At 33.8% G+C, this 23,096-nt stretch overlaps 1 protein-coding gene across 9 annotated transcripts; it reads left to right on the top strand.

Annotated features, from left to right (window-relative positions):
- Nucleotides 1–115: 115 nt before the first annotated feature.
- LOC148603149 (transcription initiation factor TFIID subunit 12-like) lies at nt 116–22,802 on the top strand. Of its 9 annotated transcripts, none has more exons than XM_088551314.1 (7): nt 12,110–12,276; nt 12,722–12,818; nt 15,215–15,298; nt 16,408–16,668; nt 17,502–17,616; nt 18,305–18,393; nt 21,588–22,802. In XM_088551314.1, the coding sequence occupies exons 3-7, from the start codon at nt 15,233–15,235 to the stop codon at nt 21,624–21,626; spliced, it is 570 nt and encodes a 189-aa protein (XP_088407440.1). In that variant the 5' UTR covers nt 12,110–12,276; nt 12,722–12,818; nt 15,215–15,232; the 3' UTR covers nt 21,627–22,802. The 9 variants fall into 9 exon arrangements, with proteins under 9 accessions (XP_088407446.1, XP_088407442.1, XP_088407440.1 ...); XM_088551315.1 differs by having other exon boundaries at nt 12,694–12,818; XM_088551319.1 differs by having other exon boundaries at nt 12,115–12,227.
- The last annotated feature ends 294 nt before the right edge of the window (nt 22,803–23,096 follow it).

Genomic DNA, 23,096 nt, shown 5'->3' with positions numbered 1-23,096 from the left:
ATTTTTTTAAATTATTTTTTTTACTATTTACGGTTTATTTACATCATATACATGTGTATGTACCAATATATAACATTATGTCAACAAATACATGCGAGTTTTCTATCTATGTCCAGTTCGATTGATCAGAGCCGCTTCGCTCTATATGTTGCTGAGCTTTCATATATCAGTTCTCGCACAGTATTTGTACCCAACAAGGCGGACGTAGTCAATTGGTTCTGTGATGTCTTTGATCGTAAGTTTTTGTACAGGTGGACTATATTCACCATTTTTTCCTTTTTGTGTTATTTTTATTTCACCGGAGCTTTCATCGACAGTGACCGCATGCATTTTGATGTACGATGTAGTATGTAACTCCAGAAGCACGTCGATACGACTCATGGCCATATGTTGTTTGATCTTTTTTGGGGGGCGGGGGGTCATGTCCACATCATTGGTGGGTATCTTGAGGTGGTCGGACATAATTTCGGAAACCACTATATATTAATAGGATTATTAATTGGAAAGAGTGAAAAACCAAAATATTATCACGAGTGCCGAAGAACGCGTAGATTTAACCAGTGTGCGGAGCTTGTTCCGCGCACGAATTAAATCCTGAAGCGTTCTTGGCAGGAATGGTCATATGTTGGTTATTCACGATAAACAATTGATTATCCTATTTATTATATAGATTTGCTTCATAATTTATCGATATTTCCAACACGAATTTTGAATTCTGGGATTGGGCGGATTGATATCAAAGTTGTGACGTCTTGGTGGGAGAAAGTCCGAGAGGGAAATTACCGAATTTATTTTACAGTGTGAATTATCGAATTTGATTACTGCCTAGGACACACATTCACGGATTGCATCGCCATTTCTTCTACGGATTAAATTTTACGGATGACCCTGGAAAATCCGGCTGGCGTTGTTCGATACGGATCCGATACGACTGAAGGACGGTGGAACTACAGATTACTACGGAAAACTCCGGTCTGATACGATTAAGTACGGAACATTAAAGAGCGCCCTCATGATGTTGTTAAGGCAAATACAGGCTAAGACAATTACATGAACTGTATCTGGCTCTTGGTTCATGACTGACAGAAAACATCTGCTTCTATTTGCCAGAATACCACAGACATTTTCTACTACTCTTCTGGTCCTAGATAAACGATAGTTGAAAATCCTTTTATCATGGGCAAGGTCTCGCCTGGAGAAAGGTTTCATAAGCCAGGTAGGTCTTCATGTCAAAGGCGTCGTCTGCAATTATGTAATATCCCATCGTTTTTTTATCACCTGGCAGAGGTGATGCAGCTGGCATGACAATTAATCCCCTTTCAATAGCTTTCTTCAAATCACATTGATTCCAGATCTGAGCGTCAGAACACCCACCTTGTGCACCAATATTCAACCGTCGAAATTTGTAATCGGCGTCGACGAGAGCCGTCAGACCTACTGATTGATATCCTTTGTAGTTGTAGTAAAGGAATCCTCCATTCGGAGGACTCCGTATGGCTACATGTTTGCCATCCAGAACATCGAGTGTATGGGCAAACTGAAACTGCTCAGCTATAGTCTCTATAGTCTGCCATTGTTCAGGCTCAGTAGGGTTCTACATGTATTGAAGCTATAGCCTCGCAAATATCTCGAGCAATACCACTTATTGTGTTGCGAGCAACCCGAAAACCATACATCAATGTTCGGGAACTGTCCCCTGTATCCAGATATCTCAGTGTGATCGCTAGTCTCAATCCAGGATCGATGGACTGCCTACACCAGATGTTCTTCTTAGTAATCCTATAACCAATGACATGAAGAAGTTCCTAAAACATTTGTGGATTTACCCTCACAAAGTTCTTAAATGCCGCTGGATTTTCTAATCCTTGTTCAGCAATTATGGCCTCCTACTGCCTATGGATAGGTCTCCGGATAAGACAGTCCATGTTCCACCATCTCATCTACCTCCGGTCCTCCCTACATGTGTCATCAAGACGCTTAGTCATTATTCTTGCATCTCGAGTCATATCAATATCAAACCAAGCCAATTAACTGCAAATATGAGTTGTTGATGGTTCATTTAGGACTGGTGATCTACTGTATCTACGACAAAACAAATACTTTATCTTTAGTACTACATGTGCATGGTATTTATACAAAATAGAGGTGTCATTTTGGTGGCAGTTGAATGCCTGATAATGTTGTCATATTCTTATGACAGTGCTCCATTGAGCTTACAGTGTATTTTGTCAGGATGTTACTTACTACGCACGTAGTAAACCGTAAACATCCTTTTGAAACCTTTCTGATCCTTACCAGTTCGTAATTCCACGTAATGGGGTCGTACCTTTCAGTTATACATTCGTACATGTAGAACACCGTACTCTATCCTTAGGCTCCGTGCAGTTCCGGGTGTTGAAGAACAGGTCTGCAGCAGCGCTAAGCTTGTCGTAAAAGGCGACTAAATAGTACTCAGAACCCAAGCCGGGGCTAGGGCGCTCTGCCCACAGAGCAACTGGGATGTGTGCCCCAGGTGGTGGAATGGGGTACCCCTGGTGTGTTAAATGCTGGGGTTGACAGGCTATAATACGGAAAACCTGTCCGCAAACCATAGTGGTGCACCGTGTTGGGAAAGATGCCACGTTCCTCGCACGTTAAAAAACCCTACTGTGGTATTCGATAGGAGTAGGAACCATAGGGCTCCGCCACAGGAGGCTAAATTGCCCGACCATACCCACCTCTCCCTATTTCCAGTGGCAATCAAAATTTGTCGACCTCATTGTCCTTGTGTCCCATCCCCTTTTCATTTCACCATCATTTCATGTTCATTTTATCATCAATTTCATGTTCATCCTCTGAATATAGCTGAAATATTGCTGCTCGGACGTTAAACCCCAACAAACAAACAAACAAACAAACTCACAAACTCTATCCTTAGCAATAACGTATTGTAACTGTACTAGTACGTACTTATTCGTAAGTAACCGTACAAGTCCTTGACGGTTACTAATCCACGAATTAGTAGGGATCAATATGGATTTAATATGGGTTAAAACGGGTCAATACGAGGTTTTATTAACTGATGACTTAAAATACAATGTAAATTGCCCCTTTAATACAACAGGAGGTTTTAGCAACCATAATTTATACAGGGCAATTGCCCTGTATTAATTTAATACAGGGCACATGCCCTGTATTAATTCTGGCCCTGTATAAAAGTTAAACTTGTCCGCCATTTTGTTTGAAACAGACTATAGGAAATATGTCATACTGAGCTGTATTTAAAGGTTTGTACAGATAACTCCTGTTATTTTAAGTCATCAGTTAATAAAGGGATCATAAAATGGTTATTTTTATATTAATCCTGTATTATGTCCTCGTACAGTCGTATTGGGTTTCGACCACTTGTATTGGCCCTCGGCTTCGCCTGGGGCCAATACAAGTGATCTCAACCCAATACGACTGTACTTGGACATAATACAGGATTAATATGAAAATAACCATTTAATAACCCTATATTACGGTTAAGTAGGGTTGTGCTACGGTTGTTTCATCCGTGGTCAAGTTTTGGATATATTCAAAATTTGCCAGAATAACCAAGTGTTACTACGTATCATTATGAATCATTACAGATATAATATGGTAGGCTACTGGGCGATGCAGATCGCTACGAGTTATGCCGGATCGTATCCATAGCTCTTTCGGCAAGGCGATCCTTGAATGTGTGACCTAGGCAGTATGCTGGGAACATTCGATAAAACACTGCTATATATTTAATAAATAAATATATATATATAAACGTTTCAGAATGTGACGACTCTTTTCGCTACACTGCTCCATCGTTTCAAATTGATACAGGGAAAATAACGGAAACTTATAGAATGGTCTGAAAAACTCCCAACGATGTTAAAACTGTCAAATTTGCGATGCAAATTTTTGGTCGTTCCCTCCGCGGGACTCGAACTGGTGCCGCTGTGACATATATAGTAACACCGCCTGCACAAAGTCCAGCGCCTAGCTGGTCGAGTGGTCTAGGGCGCTGGACTTTGTACAGGCGGTGTTGCCATAGATGTCACAGCGGTACAAGTTCGAGTCCCGCGGAGAGTACGACCAAAAATTTGCATCGGAAATTTGACAGTTCCCGGTGTTTGTTGACGATTTGCTTTAATGCATTTTTGAATTCGTTTATTATACTTTTCTTATCGTCAGTTTTTCCAGATTTCGTTCGTTTCGTTGGATTTTGTTTTGTTTTGTTTCTCAGTTTATCAGTATCCAGAACACACTATCACGCGGAACAATATTACAAATTTTGAAAATAGATAACAGAAACGTGGGGAGAATCCGAAAGTGCAAAAAGTTAAATGTAATAAAACAATTTTCTATAAACCACTAAGTATTTTCTCTTAGCAATACCGTTTTCTCGAAAACTATGTGGAGTCTTGACCTATAATAAATGAAGGTCTCCATATTTTAGTTTATGCATATTATAAATCATGTTACATTTCAAAGTTACAACGGTATTATTGTGTTATATATGGCAAGCCAAAATGGATAAAAATATGTATTTCTAATACATGTATTAAAAATAGTTTTTTAATATTACAAATTCATTTTTAAATATTACAAATTCATTTTTAAATATTACAAATTTGATTTCTTATATCACAAAACACTTTTTTGATTTTGGAAAGTTATTTTGTGATTGTATTTAAAAATTGACTGATTTTGCAATATTGCAAAGTGAAATCTTTTAATATTAGAAATTTATTTTGTAATATAAGAAATTAATTTTCTAATATTACAAATTCAACTTCTAATTAATTATATCACAAAATGTGTGATAACATAACATTTAATATTTTTATTAAATAAAAATTTGATGTCCATCCACGCTACTGAAATGAATGAAAACAGCTGATACATATCGGAATGTTACATGTGTTTGTCTACATGATTAAGGCGGGCAGTAATTTACACACACAAGCCACGCCCACTAAGGCGTGTGCTGCTCATACAGGGTATGTAAGTCTCGTCACTCCGTGCTTTCGTTAGAATGGGTCCTAATCTACCGTTCAAATGTATGGAGATTCGTCATTAACATAGCATAAAACAGCGGAATCATGTTAATAATGTTAAAAAGCTTATCAAAGAGCAAATTTATCTTAATGCTGATAGCGTATTAGATGAATTTTCTGGTTCCAATTCTAAATATCACTGGTCAATAATTAAAAAACTGGTAAAATGTTCAGGGGAATCGACTATACTTACTCAGCTAAAAAACGCAAATTATGAATTAATTTCGATTGATCGTACAAAAGCAGATCTTTTGAATAGGTATTTTTAGCTCAATGTCTAACTTAGATGATACGGGTACTGAGTTACCAGTATTCCAGAAAAGAACTGATGCGTCCTTTGAAGAACTCCAAATTACTAAAAATTGAAATTCGTGACATCCTTGGAACTCTTAAACTTGGAAAAGCTTCGGGTCTTGGTGGTATCAGTCATCATATGCTCAAAAATACGAACTATACAATAAGCTTTTCTCTTACAATACTGTTTATTATTTCTTTATCACAAGCAAGATTTCCAAGTATGTGGAAAATTGCTAGTGTAATGCCTCTGTTTAAGAAGGGAGATAAATCGAAAGTTCAAAATTATAAGCCAATATCATTGTTATCTGTTTGGTGAGGTGTTTGAAAGAGTTGTTTTTAAACATGTATTTAACTATTTACTTACAAACAACTTACTATATAAGTATCAATCTGGCTTTATACCAGGTCACTCAACTGTTCACCAGCTGATAGAAATTATCTTAGAATTGTTATGTCGTTAGAATACAAAGGTTTAAATGTAGTCAAGACTATCATATGCTCATCTTGGCCTACACTGCCCACAAAATTTACGAACAAAATTTTCAAACAAAGAGGGGCTAGAGTCCCATCCCTGGACCCCTTTTTGAATTCGCCACTACACTGTAATGTATTTTACAGTGAAGTAGTACATTTGTAAGGGCCAAACATGTGGTTTCAATATTTCTTTTAGTTGGAGAAACCATAAATGTAGCCATAGGAAAAGTGGTTAGGTGACCGTGCATTTTTTTTTATTTTTGAAATAACAAGAGAACTGAAAGTACAAATATAACTACGAAAGCGGAAATAGTTTGACTGAACGGTATTTTGTTTAAGATTTTTTTTTTAATGTCACCTTTAAGCATGTTATAGATAAAGTTTACCACTTACTACACAAATAAAGAACTAAACAAGCCAATAGTGGTTGTGACACGTCATCCGCCACTTTGATAGCGATGTTCAAGTTAACTGATATCTCGACCTCATTTATTACAGTCCTTGACTTACTATTGAGTTTTATGGAGGGGAAAGAGGGGTAGGGTTTTGTTAAAGAGATTTAATTGTTTCCATCAATATGATATTTTTTTTTATTTAATTGAAAGAAAGATAACAACCATGTCGAGTATCCGTCGCAAATATCATCTGTCTCCCAACTCATAGTGATACCGTCGTGTGATCAGAGACGAACTATGTAAAAACGTTCGAAATGTCCTAAGCCAAAAGTGGACAAAAATCAATATTTTGTAATATTAGAAAATTAATTTTTAATATTGCAAAATCATTTTTTTAATATTAGAAAAGATTTTTTAATATTAGAAATTCATTTTGTAATACATGTATTAAAATTCAATTTGTAATATTAAAAATTTATTTTCTAATACAAATTCCTGATTTAGTAATATTATAAATTGATTTTTTAATATTAGAACATGAATTTGTAATATTAAAAAATCATTTTGCAATATTGTAAAATCAGTACCATTTTCTAATATTACAAAATGATTTTCTAATTTTAAAAATAACGTTATGAATACATCAAATCCATTTTCGAATATTAGAAAATTAATGTCTAATATTAAAAAATGTTCTTTTTTTTAATATTAGAAATTCAATTGATTTTTGATATTAAAAAAAGTGTTTTATGATATTAGAAATCTGATTTGTAATATTAGAAAATGAATTTGTAATATCAAATATTCAGTTTTAATATTAGAAAACACTTATATTGTAATATTAGAAAACACTTCTTTTGTAATATTAGAAAACACTTATATTGTAATATTAGAAAACACTTCTTTTGTAATATTAGAAAACACTTATTTTGTAATATTAGAAAACATACTTTTTTAATATTACGAAATTATTTTTTAACATCAGAAAATATTTTTTAATATCATAAATCAATTTTGTAATCATAAAAAAAAAATTATTGTCTAATATTACAAATTCCTGATTTTGTAATATTATAAAATATCACACATTTTGTAATATGTAATATTAGAAAATGAATGTGTAATCTTAAAAAATCACTTGGCAATATTGCAAATCAGTCACATTTTTTAATATTAGAAATTCAATTGACTTTTTAATATTAAAAAAAAATGTTTTTTTTAATATTTAAAAAGGGTTTTGTAATATAAGAAATCAAATTTGTAATATCAAAAAAAAAATTTTTAATATTAGAAAACACTCGTTTTTGTTCACTTTGGTTTGCCATAGAAATGTCACAGAATAAGGCAATAAACTCTATTAAGAAATTACGCATTGGTTGTAATGTCCACTTTCAAATATGCAACCCGCGCGGTCGACTAGTATTTAACACAATTTGTTTTATAGTAGTCGGACTCACATTTGATAGTGGGAACACCAAAGAAGTTACGATCAATGTCTACTTTCAGAATAGAGCTCGATGCCTTACTCTGCATGTGACATTTTAAAAGTCTATAAAGTGGTCGTGTCTATGACATGATTTACTAACATAGAGTGTTCGTTTCCAATACAATCGGGAACCTCCAACCTTCATCAAGCAGCACGGCGGAAGCAGGAACTACTCACCCTTCTGAGATTTGTTTTTCTGTGTGTCTTATTCAGTTTCTTTGTGTTCTCATTGTTTGTCAGCTGTCTTTTTGGTGTTATCAGCGTTGATTTAGTAGTTTTCCATCGTTTACAATTTCGGTATTGATATTTGTTAATATTGATAATGAACACATCAATGCCATGCATGGGAATTGATTCCATGGCAAAACAAGGAACAGGTAGATGGTGTACAAAGAATGCGATGGGAAATGAATAAGAGGATAATTCCCACCATTCAAAGGCTGTGTCAGTTTCAGAAAACGACGATGAACTTTCACAATTTCATCTTATTTATCTAAAGGATGCATTGAGTAAATTCACATCATTTATTTAAGAATTGGCAATAATAAAAATTGTGTCTGTTGAAAAATAACATAAATGCAATAAACAAAATATGCACATGGAAAATTTATGTTATTTTTCAATAGACAGTTTTTTTTTATCATAGCCAATTCTTATAAATTAATTTTAAAACATATTTTTATCTTTAAACACGAGAAAAGTAGCTCTGAATTTAACTGAATAGGGGCGTGTCAATATTTTTTTTATCTATTGAGATATAACAAAATTATTTCAACCAATCAGATTACAGTATTTGTCTCAAATTAATTTATCTTCTGTGGAACAGACGATCTCCACGAGATAGAGGTAACTTTAAATCTTAAACTTTTAGTAAAGGCTAAAAACCACTAATTCCACTTCCCATAGGCTTCTATGCTAATTTCACAATATTCAATGGCTTCTCTGGACTATACCTTAACTTTAACCTGCAGAGGACTATATATCAGCATGATTCTACATATGTCAGCTCACAATCCTCAGAATGGCATGTGGGGTTAGCAGACTTGCAGTGCAGTACTGGCCACCGGAAGTGAAGGGTCTATAAATAGCATGGGAAATCCCAGTGTTTTCACAAGATAGGGGTATATTTAAAAATCATTATGGAGATTAGGCTTCACATCACAAGAAGCAAAATGCACCTATAAAATGTACAGAAATGTTTTTCCTTTCAGAAACTGTTTAAATTTTTAAAATAAGATGAGAACTTTTTTCACAGCACTATGAGGAACAGGGGTAATTTCTGCGTAGGACTATTTTTGCCTACGTTCCAAATGCTCATTGGTTGAATTGGTGGTCTGTAACCTAAACGTAGCATGTGATAAGTATATGCAAGGACTAATTTCGGACAAAAATGCGAAATTTAAATTATTCTTATGTCTATTTGTTCCTTGCAAAAATACAAATTCAATAAGAATCGGCTACCCCCTTTCTTATAAAAAGCTATGCATGTGCTGCTCCGACAATCAGTCAAGTAGCAGTCTTCAAAAAATAAATAAATAAACATAATGTAATTCATGTGCGCAATGTACCTTCTCTAGCAATGCTAGAGTTTGTCTGGCAAGCCATTTTCTGACTTGGGGTGTGGAGGAACGGAATTCTAACCTCTTACGTTGTAAGAGTTGCCACGAACCCTTCAAAAGCACTTTTATTTCTTATTAAGAAACGGTATGTGTACGGACCACATAACCAGTCTTAGTTTGTACAGACCATATAACCAGTCTTCGTTTAATAGGTCATTCGGTTGTACTTTGAGATAAAAAATGTATGGTCTAAAGATAATGCATTTTGCAAGAGTTGTCGTTCTTGGTTTTGGTTGATTCAAGTGCACGAGATCAATGTATGGTTTTCTCCAAAATGCATATATGAATACAGAAAGGGGTATTGCTATGTAAGAATTTATCATGTAGACTGAAAAAAAGAAATCTTTTGTTCAATGGGTTTTAATGAGCCATGTTATTATGGAGTCCGATCGGTTTATGAGATCTTTTGAGCATTTGTTACAGATACTCGAAGAGTTGGAAACTTGAATTTTGTGCCGAAAAAAAAAAAACGATATTCTGATATTTAGACGTAACAAGAAAACTCTAGCTTCCCGTTTCGTTGGAAATTTTGCAGTAGTGAAAAAGACATTAAAACAACTAAAACTCATTTTAGTATAGTGCTCACGACTCAGCTGAAATCAAACGAAGCAGTCACATCTGCATGCGAAAGAGGTCTGTGGTCATTCTACGGGATGTTTGGCGTATTATGCTTTCAGAAAGATGTGAACACTACTACACATTTTATACTGTATCGAGCTGTGGTAATTCCATCAGTTCTATATGGATGTGATCTATGGAGTGCTATGTCAAAACGTTACATTCAGGCATTGAGAACATTTCAACACACCTGTTTGAAACGCATCCAGGGTCTGTGGAAATGTACAATATCAAAAATTGTAGAAAGCCTATTAGGCTACCAGGACATTTTGTATGAAATTGACATAAGAAAGCTTCAATTCTTCCAAAAACTTACATTTTGTACAACACTTCGAACAATAGTAAAGAACATAGTTGTTCCGTTTGGTTTTAATCTTGACTGCTTTACGCTCATCCAAAAGTACGATCCCATGAACTATATCGAAAATTTCATTAGAGACAAGATTTTTCTACGAACAGCCTATGGAAACGAGTAATGAAAAAGCATGTAATGATGTTACTCCTACAACGTAAGGGTTAGGATGGCACCAAGTCAGAAAATAGCTTGTCAGACAACCTCTAGCACTGCTGGAGTAGTAATGGTGTATGCGAACAAACAAAAGGCAGAAATCATGCACAGTGATAGTGAATTTTCACGTTTTAGGAATATAGTGGTGAACAATAGACAATTCATTGATTGGTGCTAAATCAGCATAATAACTGAACAATACATTTTCCTTGCAAAAACTGTACCCTGTGTACCTCAATCTGACACCAAAACGTGTATGAAATGTGGATCAAGTTACACTGACACTATTATGAACACTTCGTTTTATTTTGTCGTAGTACTTCCATTCTCCGCGATGTGTTTTGGACTGACATTTTGAACTCTTTCAGGATACCCGTTTTTCTGTACCTCGATTAACTATACTGCAACAGTCCCGAGATCTTACTTTGTACATTACTTGGTAAAAACCATAGTTGGCAATGAACATTCATCGTTCCAATTTACAAACTTATAAATATGTGCTCAATTTTTAAGGAAAATCTTAGACTTATTTTTGAGTATTTTTTACATTGCTGACAATTGATTACTGATAATGGTATTTTTTTATTCTTATTTTTATTTATCTATCTATTTATTTACTTATTTAACTTTTTAAACCACAACCGAACATGTAGTAACAAGCTTAGGCTATGAGCATTGCATTTCGTTCTTCTAATTCATCAACCTATGTGCTAACCACATAAGAAACATTCATTGGTCCCCTACACTTTAGTCGAAGGGAACTTTAGATTTGCACTCCGTCCGTCCGTCTGTCAGTCCGGATTTTTTTTTAAACGCCTGCAGATATTGAGCTGATTTTTGGTATTTGTGAGTCTATCCTTATGAATTACAGATCAAGTTTACGTTTCGTTCCGCTTTGCTGATTTCTGTCCGAGTTATGGCCCTTGAAATTTGAAAAAAAATACCGAAATTTAAGTTTCCGCACTTTTTTCTAAATGCTTGCAGTTATTGAGCTGATTATTTTTGTATTTGTATTTTTTATGAATTACAGACTAAGTTTACATTTCGTCCCGCATTGTTGATTTTTTCCCAAAGTTACCAACTTTCAGTTTTATGCGTTATGCCAAAATTCAGTTTACGCGTTTTTCTCTCTAAACTCTTAAGATAATGAGTTGTTTTATTGAAAAATCAGTCAACCGTTATTTGAAACCTAATCTGTCCATTTACAAATTTGCATCTGTTAAATAGATTTGAACATTTTTCTTGTCTTTGTCCATATCCTTTCTTCTGTTCAAGACCTAGGCCATTTCCAAGGTAGTGTTTGGGTCAGTAATTTAAACAGCCGTTAGGGGACTATGTATTGTTTTGCAATACTCTTAGAATGCTTGAAAATGTTTAATTATTTCTTTATGCTATTCATGTTTCACTTGTGAAATTGTCTTGTATGTTTATCAATCTCTGTAAAAGAGGAATTGAAGTATGATGATGGTGATAAAAAAAAAAGCTTAGCTAGCCTTAACCCGAATAATATTAGTCGTGTAATTCCGCCGATCTATGATTGCTCCTTCGGGTGGAGAGAACCAGAGGTGGAAAATGCTTGGATAATTCGAGTTAAGCTAGCCCCTGAAAAATTTTAATTTCCGTATTTCTTGTTGTTCTTGATCGGTATTTTGGCTTTTAATGTTATAATCGGTATATCTCTTCCGGTTTAACTTCAAAACAAAAAATGTGAAAAGACAAAGCAATTTATTGACAAGATCATGAGCCAGTGAAGCTCCTTTTCGATTTAGTCCAGAGGTAGAATAGAAAAGATTCAAAGGCTTGCAGCTAGATTTGTAACAAACAGGTACCACAATACATCTAGTGTCTCCAACATGAATCATGATACAATATGTAAATTGGAGAAACCTAGCTCATAGACGATCAGACACAAGATTAATAATGTTATACAAAATCAATTATTCCCTAGTTCCATCACTAAAACAGACCGGTTAATTCCACCTCTAAGACAGTCCCATAACATACACTCATTATCCTTCCAAATACCTCAGTGTCAGTTACAACTTACAAGTCGGACAACTACAATGTATCTGTCTTTCCAAGAGCCATCAAATTATGGAACAGTTTACCAATGAACATTGTCATGAGTGACTCAGTCGAGTCATTCAAAACAGCCGTTTCAACTTGCACTTACAGTCATTAAACATCTACCAATGTATATAGTTTTAAACTCACTCTTATTGTTTATTTTTAAATTCACTAGTTTAATTTAGTTTGGAATTTGTAAATAGCATGCGCAGAGAAAAGTGACATTGTCTTCAGCGTGTTGAAGTTGGTCAAGAGATTGTAGATGTAGAAGAGGTGAAATTAGTTAAACTTTGTTGACAGGTACATGTAATTAAATAAAACAGAATGAATGATTAATTGCCATCAATAGCCCTTTGATCTTTCTAAACCATGAACATTATTTTTCGGCTGTACCTTTTGATTTTAATCAAAACCATTTACAAATGATGCAAGCTGTAAAATGTAATGCCAATAAAAAGGTCAAGAGTTCAAGAGTTTTGAATTGGCATCAAACATGCCTCAAGCGTGTAGGGTTATAAAACACATAAAAAAGAGACAATTCATAGAATGCATTGCTATTTCTTACAAAACCAGTCATTTCCTCTTGTCCTAGCTGTGGCCAGTTTGGAGAAGTTTTACTCTACCTGTATAACTATTATTAATAACATGAATTTCTACTCACATTATTTATTTTGATACCCCACAAGAAATACCTGGTTGAAAAATTTTGATTCAAAATTAAACCTGATTGAAAAGATTTAAAAAAAAAACACCTTACCCCTGGCAATATAGGAAAACACTGAAGGATTTAAACACAAACACCTACTAAAATCCTATAGAAATTCATGTATCTCAAAGTAAACTTATTTGGTAGCTGTAGTGTAACATTTGTTTGGCTTTAAGATTTTAAAATATTTCAAAGAATTGATTTGGACCTGTGCTCAACTCTGTCAAAATAAATAAAGAAACCATAATATCTGATGTATATTTTTTTGGTTAATTTTGGCTGTAGAGGTTATGAATGTACTACATGTACTTGTATAACCATTCAATACCGTTAACATATTTGGAGTTTTCCAGAACTGTTATTGTAAACCCATACATTATTAATTAGGCAGCAGGTTCCAGAGATATTTGACTATTTGGACCATCAGAATTAAGGATAAAAGACAAAATTTTCCATATCACGGTGGTGCATTGAGTTATAATTTCATTGAAATGCACTGAAAATGTACATTTCAAGGGTGGATAACTCTGTCAAAAACCTCATTTTCTAAAATTCTATTGAAAAATTTCTGACCAAAGACAGTGATGCAGAGATCAAATAATGGTCTGTTAAAATAGAGAAAGTACATGTATCCTTGAGTGATAATTACATTGTCAGATCGGTGAGGTTTGGACATGCATGTTTCAGATTCCCATTTTGCCTGATTTTTACAAACACTTACACTTAAGACTTCATCTGATATTCATGATTTTACATTTACAATTTTTTTGTGAAACTGACCACAGTTTCCTTTTGACCTTATCTGCAATACAAGTACATGTATATTTAAGTGTGAAACAGCATCTGATGTTCAAAATTCACTTGACGCTTCTGCTGGCCTCCTCAGAAAATATGAATGATTTTATGCAACATTACCAGGTTGTCAAAGGACATTTTATTTGAAGAATGTCTGAGAATTTCAAAAGGCATGTCTGCAGCAGTTAGTAATAGACAGAAGAAACATCTGCCACTGCATGGAGCTTGATGTATTATATTGTGCACTATTTTTATAGAAGAGTCACTGTTGTGGGTATAGGTTTTCAACATGGAACTAAGTAAAATTCAGATATGATATTTTTTCTATTTAAGTAGGAATTCCTACTTTTTTACGAAAAATTCTGGTATAAAAAATTACACATTTTTGTCTGAACAGGCAGAAAAAATTGTTAATTGGTATATCTCTTCCAATTCCAATTGGAATCATACAAACAAGGTTTGATATACATTGTAGACCATCAAACTAAATTTTAATTTCTCCACTCTTCACAGTGGAGTCACTTATGTTCTTCACAATGACACAGTAAAAACTGGCATAAAATTGCTCTGTTTCAATACAATGTAGTTTTCAATATTTTTTCTCTGTTGAAAAGTGAGGCTTTCTGACAGGATAAAAGTGTTTAGTATGATAACTTGATAAGATCTGTCTGGTCACATTTTCGTGAAAATCTGTTGAAATTCATAAAACATGAAGGTTTCATTCAGTGCACATGGTAGAACTTGTTAGTGCTGGATTGGCTTTTGTTATTAATACTACTGCCATTTGGTTTTGAGAACTTTATGTATACAATTCTATTTTATTTAAATCTTTCTTTGTGTTTGATTTTTATGCTTCTGATGAGAGGTTACTCCTTAAGACACAAGTACAGCATTTTTTGCAATATTGTATAATGATTGGTACTTTAGTAATTGACCCTTGTTGGAGTTACATGCTGCTGGACAGAGTTCACTGTTCTATGGAAGTTGGTTCTGTACATTTTGTATGATTGTTCTTTAGGGTATCCTGCACAAAATGACTATTTGGATATTTTATCCATTATAAGAAACATGGCTGCTTTTACAAAAATGTACATACCTTATAAAACTATATGTGCATTTGTAGGTGAGCAATCCAGGATCTTTAGGGCCTCTAGTTAAGAGTTTTTTGTTTTTAAATAATAATTTTTGTTTGCAGTAGTTGTTTTAGAATAATATGAATCCAGTTCAAGGATCAACTAACATTCCTGTTCAACAGTCTACTGTACAGTTTCATAATACGGTAAGTTCATGTACATGTAAATACTGGTGCTGTAAACATTGAGTGGTGGAGTGTTATTTTCACGATTTGCTGGAGAAAGGTTTTTTTGTGGGTGTATATTTTGTGGCCAGATGGTAATGTTTTAACATCATGGAAAAAAACAATTTCACATGGAGAATTATCATACCCTGTCATGTTAGAGGCAAATTCAAAGGCATGCCATGCAGGCATTAACATTTATTTAGGGAAAACTGACAGAAAAGGGTGGGATGTCCACATCCTCCTTAATCTGTAGGGAACACTATATATAGAACAGATTTAAATACATATACATGTGGTTACCAATAATGCAGAAAGCCCCAAAGAGTTTTGATTTGCAAGTGATTATAATTTTTGTGAAGTTGTTATACTGCAATTGCTGATACATGTACTTAGTAAAAGGTACATGTATATTTCTACAGCAACCGGTCACTGAAAAACTAAGAGTAACAATAAAAAAATTAAATGAATGAAATAGTAATGTTATAGGAGAATCTCTTTGAAATATCTACAAGAAAGGTATAGTGTATGTATGTCCTTTTAAGTGGGTATAAATCCTATATTAGTGAAATTAAACATCCTAGTTCATACATGTACATGAATGGTTTAGGCTTTGCCTATGAGTGCAGAGCTACAAAATTGTATGTACTTGTTTTTGTTAGATGTCTTGACCAACGGTAATAAGCGAGACTTCATATGACATATGCTGTGTGTCTGCATTAAAAGTTCAAACAATCTTCTAACTACATATCGATATGTCATTTCAGTAATGTGTCAATTCTGATAGAATGTTTATGAGCTATTCATTTTTCAGGGCATCTATGTTTACAGTATAGAGGATGATGCTAATGTTCTGTCGCTAAAGAGAACAAGAAATCCACTAAATTATTATCTTAGTTTTAACAGGAGACAATTAAGACAAATTGGACTTGTTTGTGATTACTTTGAACCTTTTTGTTTACTATTAATCACATTTTCATTATTAGAGTAATGACAAAAGTTAAGGTACACAGAGTTACAGAGGACTTTATGTATTACTGGAAGCATGGTACTATTGTTTTTTAGGTCTTATGTTGTACTTCACTTTTCAGACTCTACAGACTGGGCAGCTTGTCACAGGGAGTAACCCCATGTCAGTAGGAGTGACTGTGTCAGCCCCTGCCCCAGTCATGAACCTTGGACAGCCTGGTATTGCCATCCGTCCCAATATGCCATCTGGAGGACAGAGTGTTCCTATGGTAGTACCACAATCTTCCTCACAACAGGAAAATAAAGTTTTAGATAAAAGAAGATTACAAGATCTGGTAAAAGAGGTTGACCCCATGGAACAACTTGATGATGATGTTGAAGATGTAAATATTGTACAATACTGTAATATGTAGAACCAATAATTGAGACACGTGAACAGTAAAATCTGTTTAGACCAAACACTGCATAATCTGAAAACCTTTCTAAACTAAACACTACATAATATGAAAACCTGTCTAGACCAAGCACTGCATAATCTGAAAACCTGTCTAGACCAAGCACTGCATAATCTGAAAACCTTTCTAGACCAGACACTGCATAATCTGAAAACCTTTCTAGACCAAACACTGCATAATCTGAAAACCTGTCTAAATCAAACACTGCATAATCTGAAAACCTGCCTAAACTAAACAATGCATAACCTGAAAACCTTTCTAGACCAAACACTACATAGTCTGAAAACCTTTCTAGACCAGACACTGCATAATCTGAAAACATGTCTAAACCAAACACTACATAATCTGAAAACCTGTCTAGACCAGACACTGCATAATCTGAAAACCTGTCTAGATCAGACACTGCATAATCTGAAAACCTGTCTAAACCAAACACTGCATAATCTGAAAACCTGTCTAGACCAAATACTGCATAATCTGAAAACCTGTTTAGATGCTTTTTAAAGTTACTCAAAATCAATTTAACTGTATTTTGAACCTTAACAAACCAAATACCTATACCCTATTTATCATCATTTGAATAAGTTTTGAAAGTACACATTTGAATATCCTTTATAAAAAAATTAAAGTGGACATGTGAATCAGTCTAGGATTTAATCTAGTTATTATTCTCATAATTATAAATCCTTTATTTTCCAGAATAATCTATATTTTCTTACCTTAGATCAGCATAATTAAAATGGTGAAACTGGTATTTTTAGGTCCTGATGCATATAGCAGATGATTTCATAGATAGTGTGGTGTCAGCATCATGCCAAATGGCTAAACACAGAAAGTCTAATACCCTCGAAGTCAAAGATGTACAGATGCATTTAGGTAAGAATGTAGGGCAGTGTCAGCATTGTGATAGATGATGCAAAAAATCTATTACTTTGAAGTAAAAGATGTACAGATGCTTCATGCAAGAGGTAAGTATGTGCAATGTAGCATAATGACTGCAAGGTGTCATATGGGTTGATACAGAATTACCCTCTAAGTAAAAGATTAACAGATGTCTTTTGATAGGATGTACCACAATGTCAGCATGGTGTCAGATGCTTTGATACAGAAAATCTATTACCCTCGCAGTCAAAAATATACAGATACATTTAGAAAAGGATGTAGCACAATGTCTGCATCATTAAATAAGGATGTAGCACAACACATGGGTTGATACAGAAAAGATCATGGAACATTAAAATACTGATATCAGGACCATGGCTCCAGAAAACCTAAAACAATACACTTGTAATAACTTACTACACCATATAGTGTACAATACACGAAAAACATCGTTATTGGCTTAATTGACAATTGCTCATGTGTTCATAGCTTCTAGTGTTTAATTTCAATTCTAATTCCAGTGTGATATAAAATGACATAATTATAGAATTAAACACCATTTTAAACAAATAAATTAGAATTTCTAATATCTGTAGACCATAATATAATCATTGTTACTCAAAATGGATAGTGTATATTTTACCAACCTAGTTAACTTAACTTTTACATAATTTCTTCTTAGAGAGAAATTGGAATATCTACATACCTGGATTTGGTTCAGAAGAGCTGAGACCTTACAAAAAGGCAGCACCAACAGAGGCACATAAACAGGTCTGTATCTCTTTGATTGTTGTGTCTTACTGTTTTCACTTCTACAGTCTTGTGTTCCTTTTTCTCTTCTGCTGTCTGTTAATAGCTACTTCTTCTATATCACTGATTGGAATTTAATGAAATTTTCACAAAATTTTAGATTTTGATTGAAATAAATTTGGGGGTTTCATATAGCAAAACTTGGACTTTGTCATTTATGAATATGGGGACATGTGGGTAACTATCTCTTATCTGTTACTCCTCCATCACAACTGTAAGGATTTTAATGAAACTTTTACAGATTTTTCATGACAATATTCTCTTTGTGTATGTCCTTTCTAAACTCCTACTGATGAAGTGGTTTTTAGATTTTGATTCAAATCAGTTTGGAGGTCAAAGGTGCAAGCTATCAAATTGGTTGAGAGGAGTATGGATTCTCTTCAACAGTCTCGTCTTACTGTTTTCTTTCCTTGCATATAACCCTGAAGGTTAATTTAAAATCCTTTGTGGCTATCTTTCTGCATTTCAGATGACCTTTTAAAGCATCTGGGCATTTAAAATATTCATTTGTAGTTTTGAAGATCTTAACATTTTGAAAATTTGAATTTGTCCATCTTAACATACATATTTGCTATTTCTCAGTGTTAATTTGAATTCCCTTAATTAACCAATCAAATTATAGTTTGAGGTAACACTACTGATAAGAAAAGGAGAATAAAAGGGAAAAAAAAACTCAGTAGATTTTTTGGTACATCTTATGTTCAGAGTAGAACTTGAGCTATAGTTTTTAAACCTACATGCAGGTTTGGACATTAACAGTGGTTCGGTAGTCCTGTACCTACCTAAATTGAGACAGGACTACCTTGAAATTTTGATTGGTAGTCTTTTGGGCTACCTAAATTTATTCTTAAAATTTTATTAGTCCTAAAGACAGGACCACAAAATAATTTTGAGGGCTACCGTATTAATCTATCAAATTGTCCTGTGGGCTACCTGGTACCCTGTAATATGGTTATTAGTCAAGCAGGAGTCATGTGATGAGGTACCAGAAACTTTGTATTCTTTAAATAGGAAGTGATTTTTGTTTAGGGACATGGAAATGCCGGGCGTCCCTCTGTCCGTCCATGTTTTCTGCACTTTTTTTTTTTATGCTTTACCAAATAAGTTTGTTTTTGGTATGTGGCCTTATTATGAAGAGTTACAGATTAAGTTCAACTTTGGTTATGGTTGAATGATTTTCATGGAAGTGACGGCCCTTGAAAATTTCAGTGAATTTACAGTTTTCCGCAATCACCAATTGATTTTAGATTTTGAATTAAGTCTTACTGTGAGTAGTTACAGATTAAGTTCGACTTTGGTTAGGGTTGATTGATTTTTAGCTCACCTGGCCGTCGTCCGTGTGAGCTGTTGCCATCACTTGGCATCCGTCATCGTCGTCATTAACAATTTTTTTAAAACTCTTCTAAAACTACTTGACCAATTGGAACCAAACTTGGTATGAATGTTCGTTGGGGTATCGTGCTTAGAACTGATGTAGGGATTTTTGATCCGTCGAAAAACATGACCGCCATTACTAAAAATAGAAGTAGGGGCCAGACAATAGTTTTTCGCATATATCTCCAAAACGGTTAGGTTTAGCCCATTTTGAAAGAGGTAAAAGTGTTCAACATGATGAGATCTATCTGCAGTAAAATTTTCATTTTAATCTAGGTCTCACTAACCACTTCTAACGTTTCCATTACTTTACATGTTAAAAAAGTAATTTTCAAAGTCTCACTGTGAATTCCCAGGACAAATGACATCTTAAAGCTGCATACCGTTGCGAAGCTTGGAAAAGAAGGCTTCCAAAATCATTATGATAATGGTACGATGATAGTAGAAATTCTTCACAAAATTTACTTGAATAAATAATACTGAAAATCCACATTTTTACCTGTTCTGCTAACTGACAGCATGGAGGCAAATTACTCACACATATAAACAATATTCATACACTTTCGTAGTTAATTACATATATGATTTTAAAGTACACATTCTCAGCTTTATTTTGACTACTTTTAATCATAATACACACAAATAATGCACTTACAATGCATATGTCTAGGTTCAGTGTGTTTTTGGTACAATGTACTACATAGGGGGGGGGGTGGCCATTTGACCCGGAAGTGGTTAGTGAGACCCTATTAAGCAATGTTGGAGTTATTGCCCTTTTTCAAAGTTTTTTGCTATTTTTAATGTTATTTCTTTCAAAAATCTTCTCCTCTGACACTATTTTACCAATTGAAACAAAACTTGGTGCAAGTGTTTCTTGGGGGTATACTGCATAGAATTGAAGTGGGGTTTTTTGATCCCTTGAAAAACATGGTCACAGTTACTAAAAATAGAACATAGGGGTCAGACAGTAGTTTTTCGCATATATCTCCAAAACTGTTAGGTTTAGCCATATTCTTTCATTTGCTGAAATGATCCTTATTTTTAGGACTACAAAGGTCTTCAGGCATAAAATTTGTAAGATGCCTTCTTAAAAGAGTTATTGCCCTTGACAGGGGAAAATGACAGGTTGGTTTTTTTTTACAGTTTTCAGCCAATGTCTTGAAAACTATGATAGAATCAGACTTTCATTACTGAAATGATCCTTATGATAAGTCCTATCAAAGTTTTCTTGAGTCAAAATTGTTGAACAACTTCTTGTTTAATTTATTGCCCTTGAAAGGCAAAATTCAAACAGGTGAGCAATTCAGGCTCCTGGGAGCCTCTTGTTATGGAAGTTATGGCCCTTGGACTTACAAAATTTCAGTGAATTTAATGTTTTCCTCACTTTTGTTTTTGCAGGGGGCATTGGAACACTGTTCTTTTATTTTTTTTTTATACATAATAACAGATTAAAAAATGATCTAAATCTACACTGTAAGGGATTTGTTCACTTCTTGTTTAAAATTTATTTTTGAATCATGAACTTCCTCAGTAATGGATTCTAATGCTGCTGGTGAGAGTAACTCTTTGCAACACATGTACAGCATAATGAAATTATCATATTGAATGGATGGCATTTTTGTTTTGAACACATTTTAGTAGAAAAAAATATTCTCCATGAATATGATGTTCTACCATTTAGTAAATCCAATTCAGACTCTGATGAGAATTTTTTTTCATGACTAAGAAGACTCATCTCCCTTATTGATATTAAATGTTTTCTCATTTTTTTCTTTTCACAGAGGTTAGCCTTGATCAAGAAAACTCTGAAGAAGTTCTAAAATAATGAGAACCTGTTGTTCAATATATGGTAAACTTTTTGTTGGTGTATAGATATTACCAAACGAAGGGGTATTAGTATGGGTATCCAGTTTCTCTAATTACAGAAAAAATACATCTGCAGCCGCAATAGACTTATGACCGATTTCCACACAAGAAGATTACAGTATTGACATTGTAATAGTGTTTTTTTTAGTTTAATGTCTGTTTTTTAAGATCAAGTCAGATACTCTATGGGGGTTATTTTTTGCAAGTATAAATTTTGGCAGTTATAAAATAATATTTGGAAATTTTCCTGATTCAAAGTTTGGCCATTGCTAAGTGGTGTGCTAAATACTTAAGCTCTGAGTTAAAATATTTTTTATACAGATCAATAAAATAGGCCAAAATGAGCACCCAGAACAGAAATCTGCTATACAGTGAACCTTATAGGACAGGATATGTTATTGATGGTTCTTTGGTAAAGGTATCCATTTTGTAGATTTCAAACAATTTTTTTTAAACATTTTTGATTATTTAATGTTTTCATAAAGGACTAGATATAATTCTGTACCACATTGATAATATTAAAGCTATTTTCAACTTACCCCGAAAGTGAAAAAATCAGTCACAATATTTGCTACTTTATGAATAAAAGGATTTAGGATTTTCCTTAATAAATATAATGTTCCCATCGTCTTTTTCAACTTCCTTCACCAAGTCGACAAATGTTTATTTCTGTTTTTATTGTACAATATCTTCATAATAGCTATTTGCAGTGTTTTTGTCACCCTGGGCAAGTGCAATTTTGGTGTGGGAAAGTTGATACTTAAGCCCTACTTTCCCATTTGGAATTAGAAAACTTGAATTTTTTAAAGGACTTCTTAAGTTTGGAAAGCAAACTTCAACTGTTTGAAAGAAATCTTCTTGAAGCATTTTACCTTGGAAACCTAAAATTTTGAAAATTCCTAGAACACTGCATATGAATTAATTTTAGGGTTTTAGATAATATCAAAAACATATATGATATTTTTTCATAGTGTTTGTTCACCTATAAAAGCAGGAATTTTTCCCGTATTGTTATACTCATAATAAATCTACTTTAATACATTAGAATGAAAACATGTAGATAATTTTGTAGTTTTTGTGGATATGAAATATACATATGTATACGATGTGTAATAAATCATTACTATTAATTTTCATCTTTATTTGGATCTTGTTTGTTCAAGGTGTATCTTAAGGTGGTAAGGGACACAATTCTACAAATCATTGTAACGTTTGTATTCAGCATTTTACATCAATCTCATGTAAGCATCAAGGTAACTTGGACTGATTTCATTCTGTTTCAAATAAAAGCTTGATAAGCTTTGGTGAAATTGAATATGATACAAACATATCACTGATTCCAAGAGTTGTGTCCCTAACCCTAGGTCTACTACCTCCTTATCTCAAAGAACAATGTTTTTATTCAGATATATTTTTGTCCCAAC

This window comes from Perna viridis, chromosome 11, assembly GCF_037379345.1.
Source record: "Perna viridis isolate PV_CMFRI_1.1 ecotype Kerala chromosome 11, ASM3737934v1, whole genome shotgun sequence".
Taxonomy (NCBI): domain Eukaryota; kingdom Metazoa; phylum Mollusca; class Bivalvia; order Mytilida; family Mytilidae; genus Perna; species Perna viridis.
The sequence above is the reverse complement of the archived record's forward strand: the minus strand, read 5'-3'. Positions and strand labels throughout refer to the sequence as shown.

Coding starts and splice junctions, on each gene's coding strand:
- LOC148603149 (XM_088551320.1), top strand. CDS start 15,233: ATGAATCCAGTTCAAGGATCAACTAACATTCCTGTTCAACAGTCTACT. Junction 15,299..16,407: donor CTGTACAGTTTCATAATACG/GTAAGTTCATGT, acceptor TTCACTTTTCAG/ACTCTACAGACTGGGCAGCT. Junction 18,394..21,587: donor CAACAGAGGCACATAAACAG/GTCTGTATCTCT, acceptor TTCTTTTCACAG/AGGTTAGCCTTGATCAAGAA.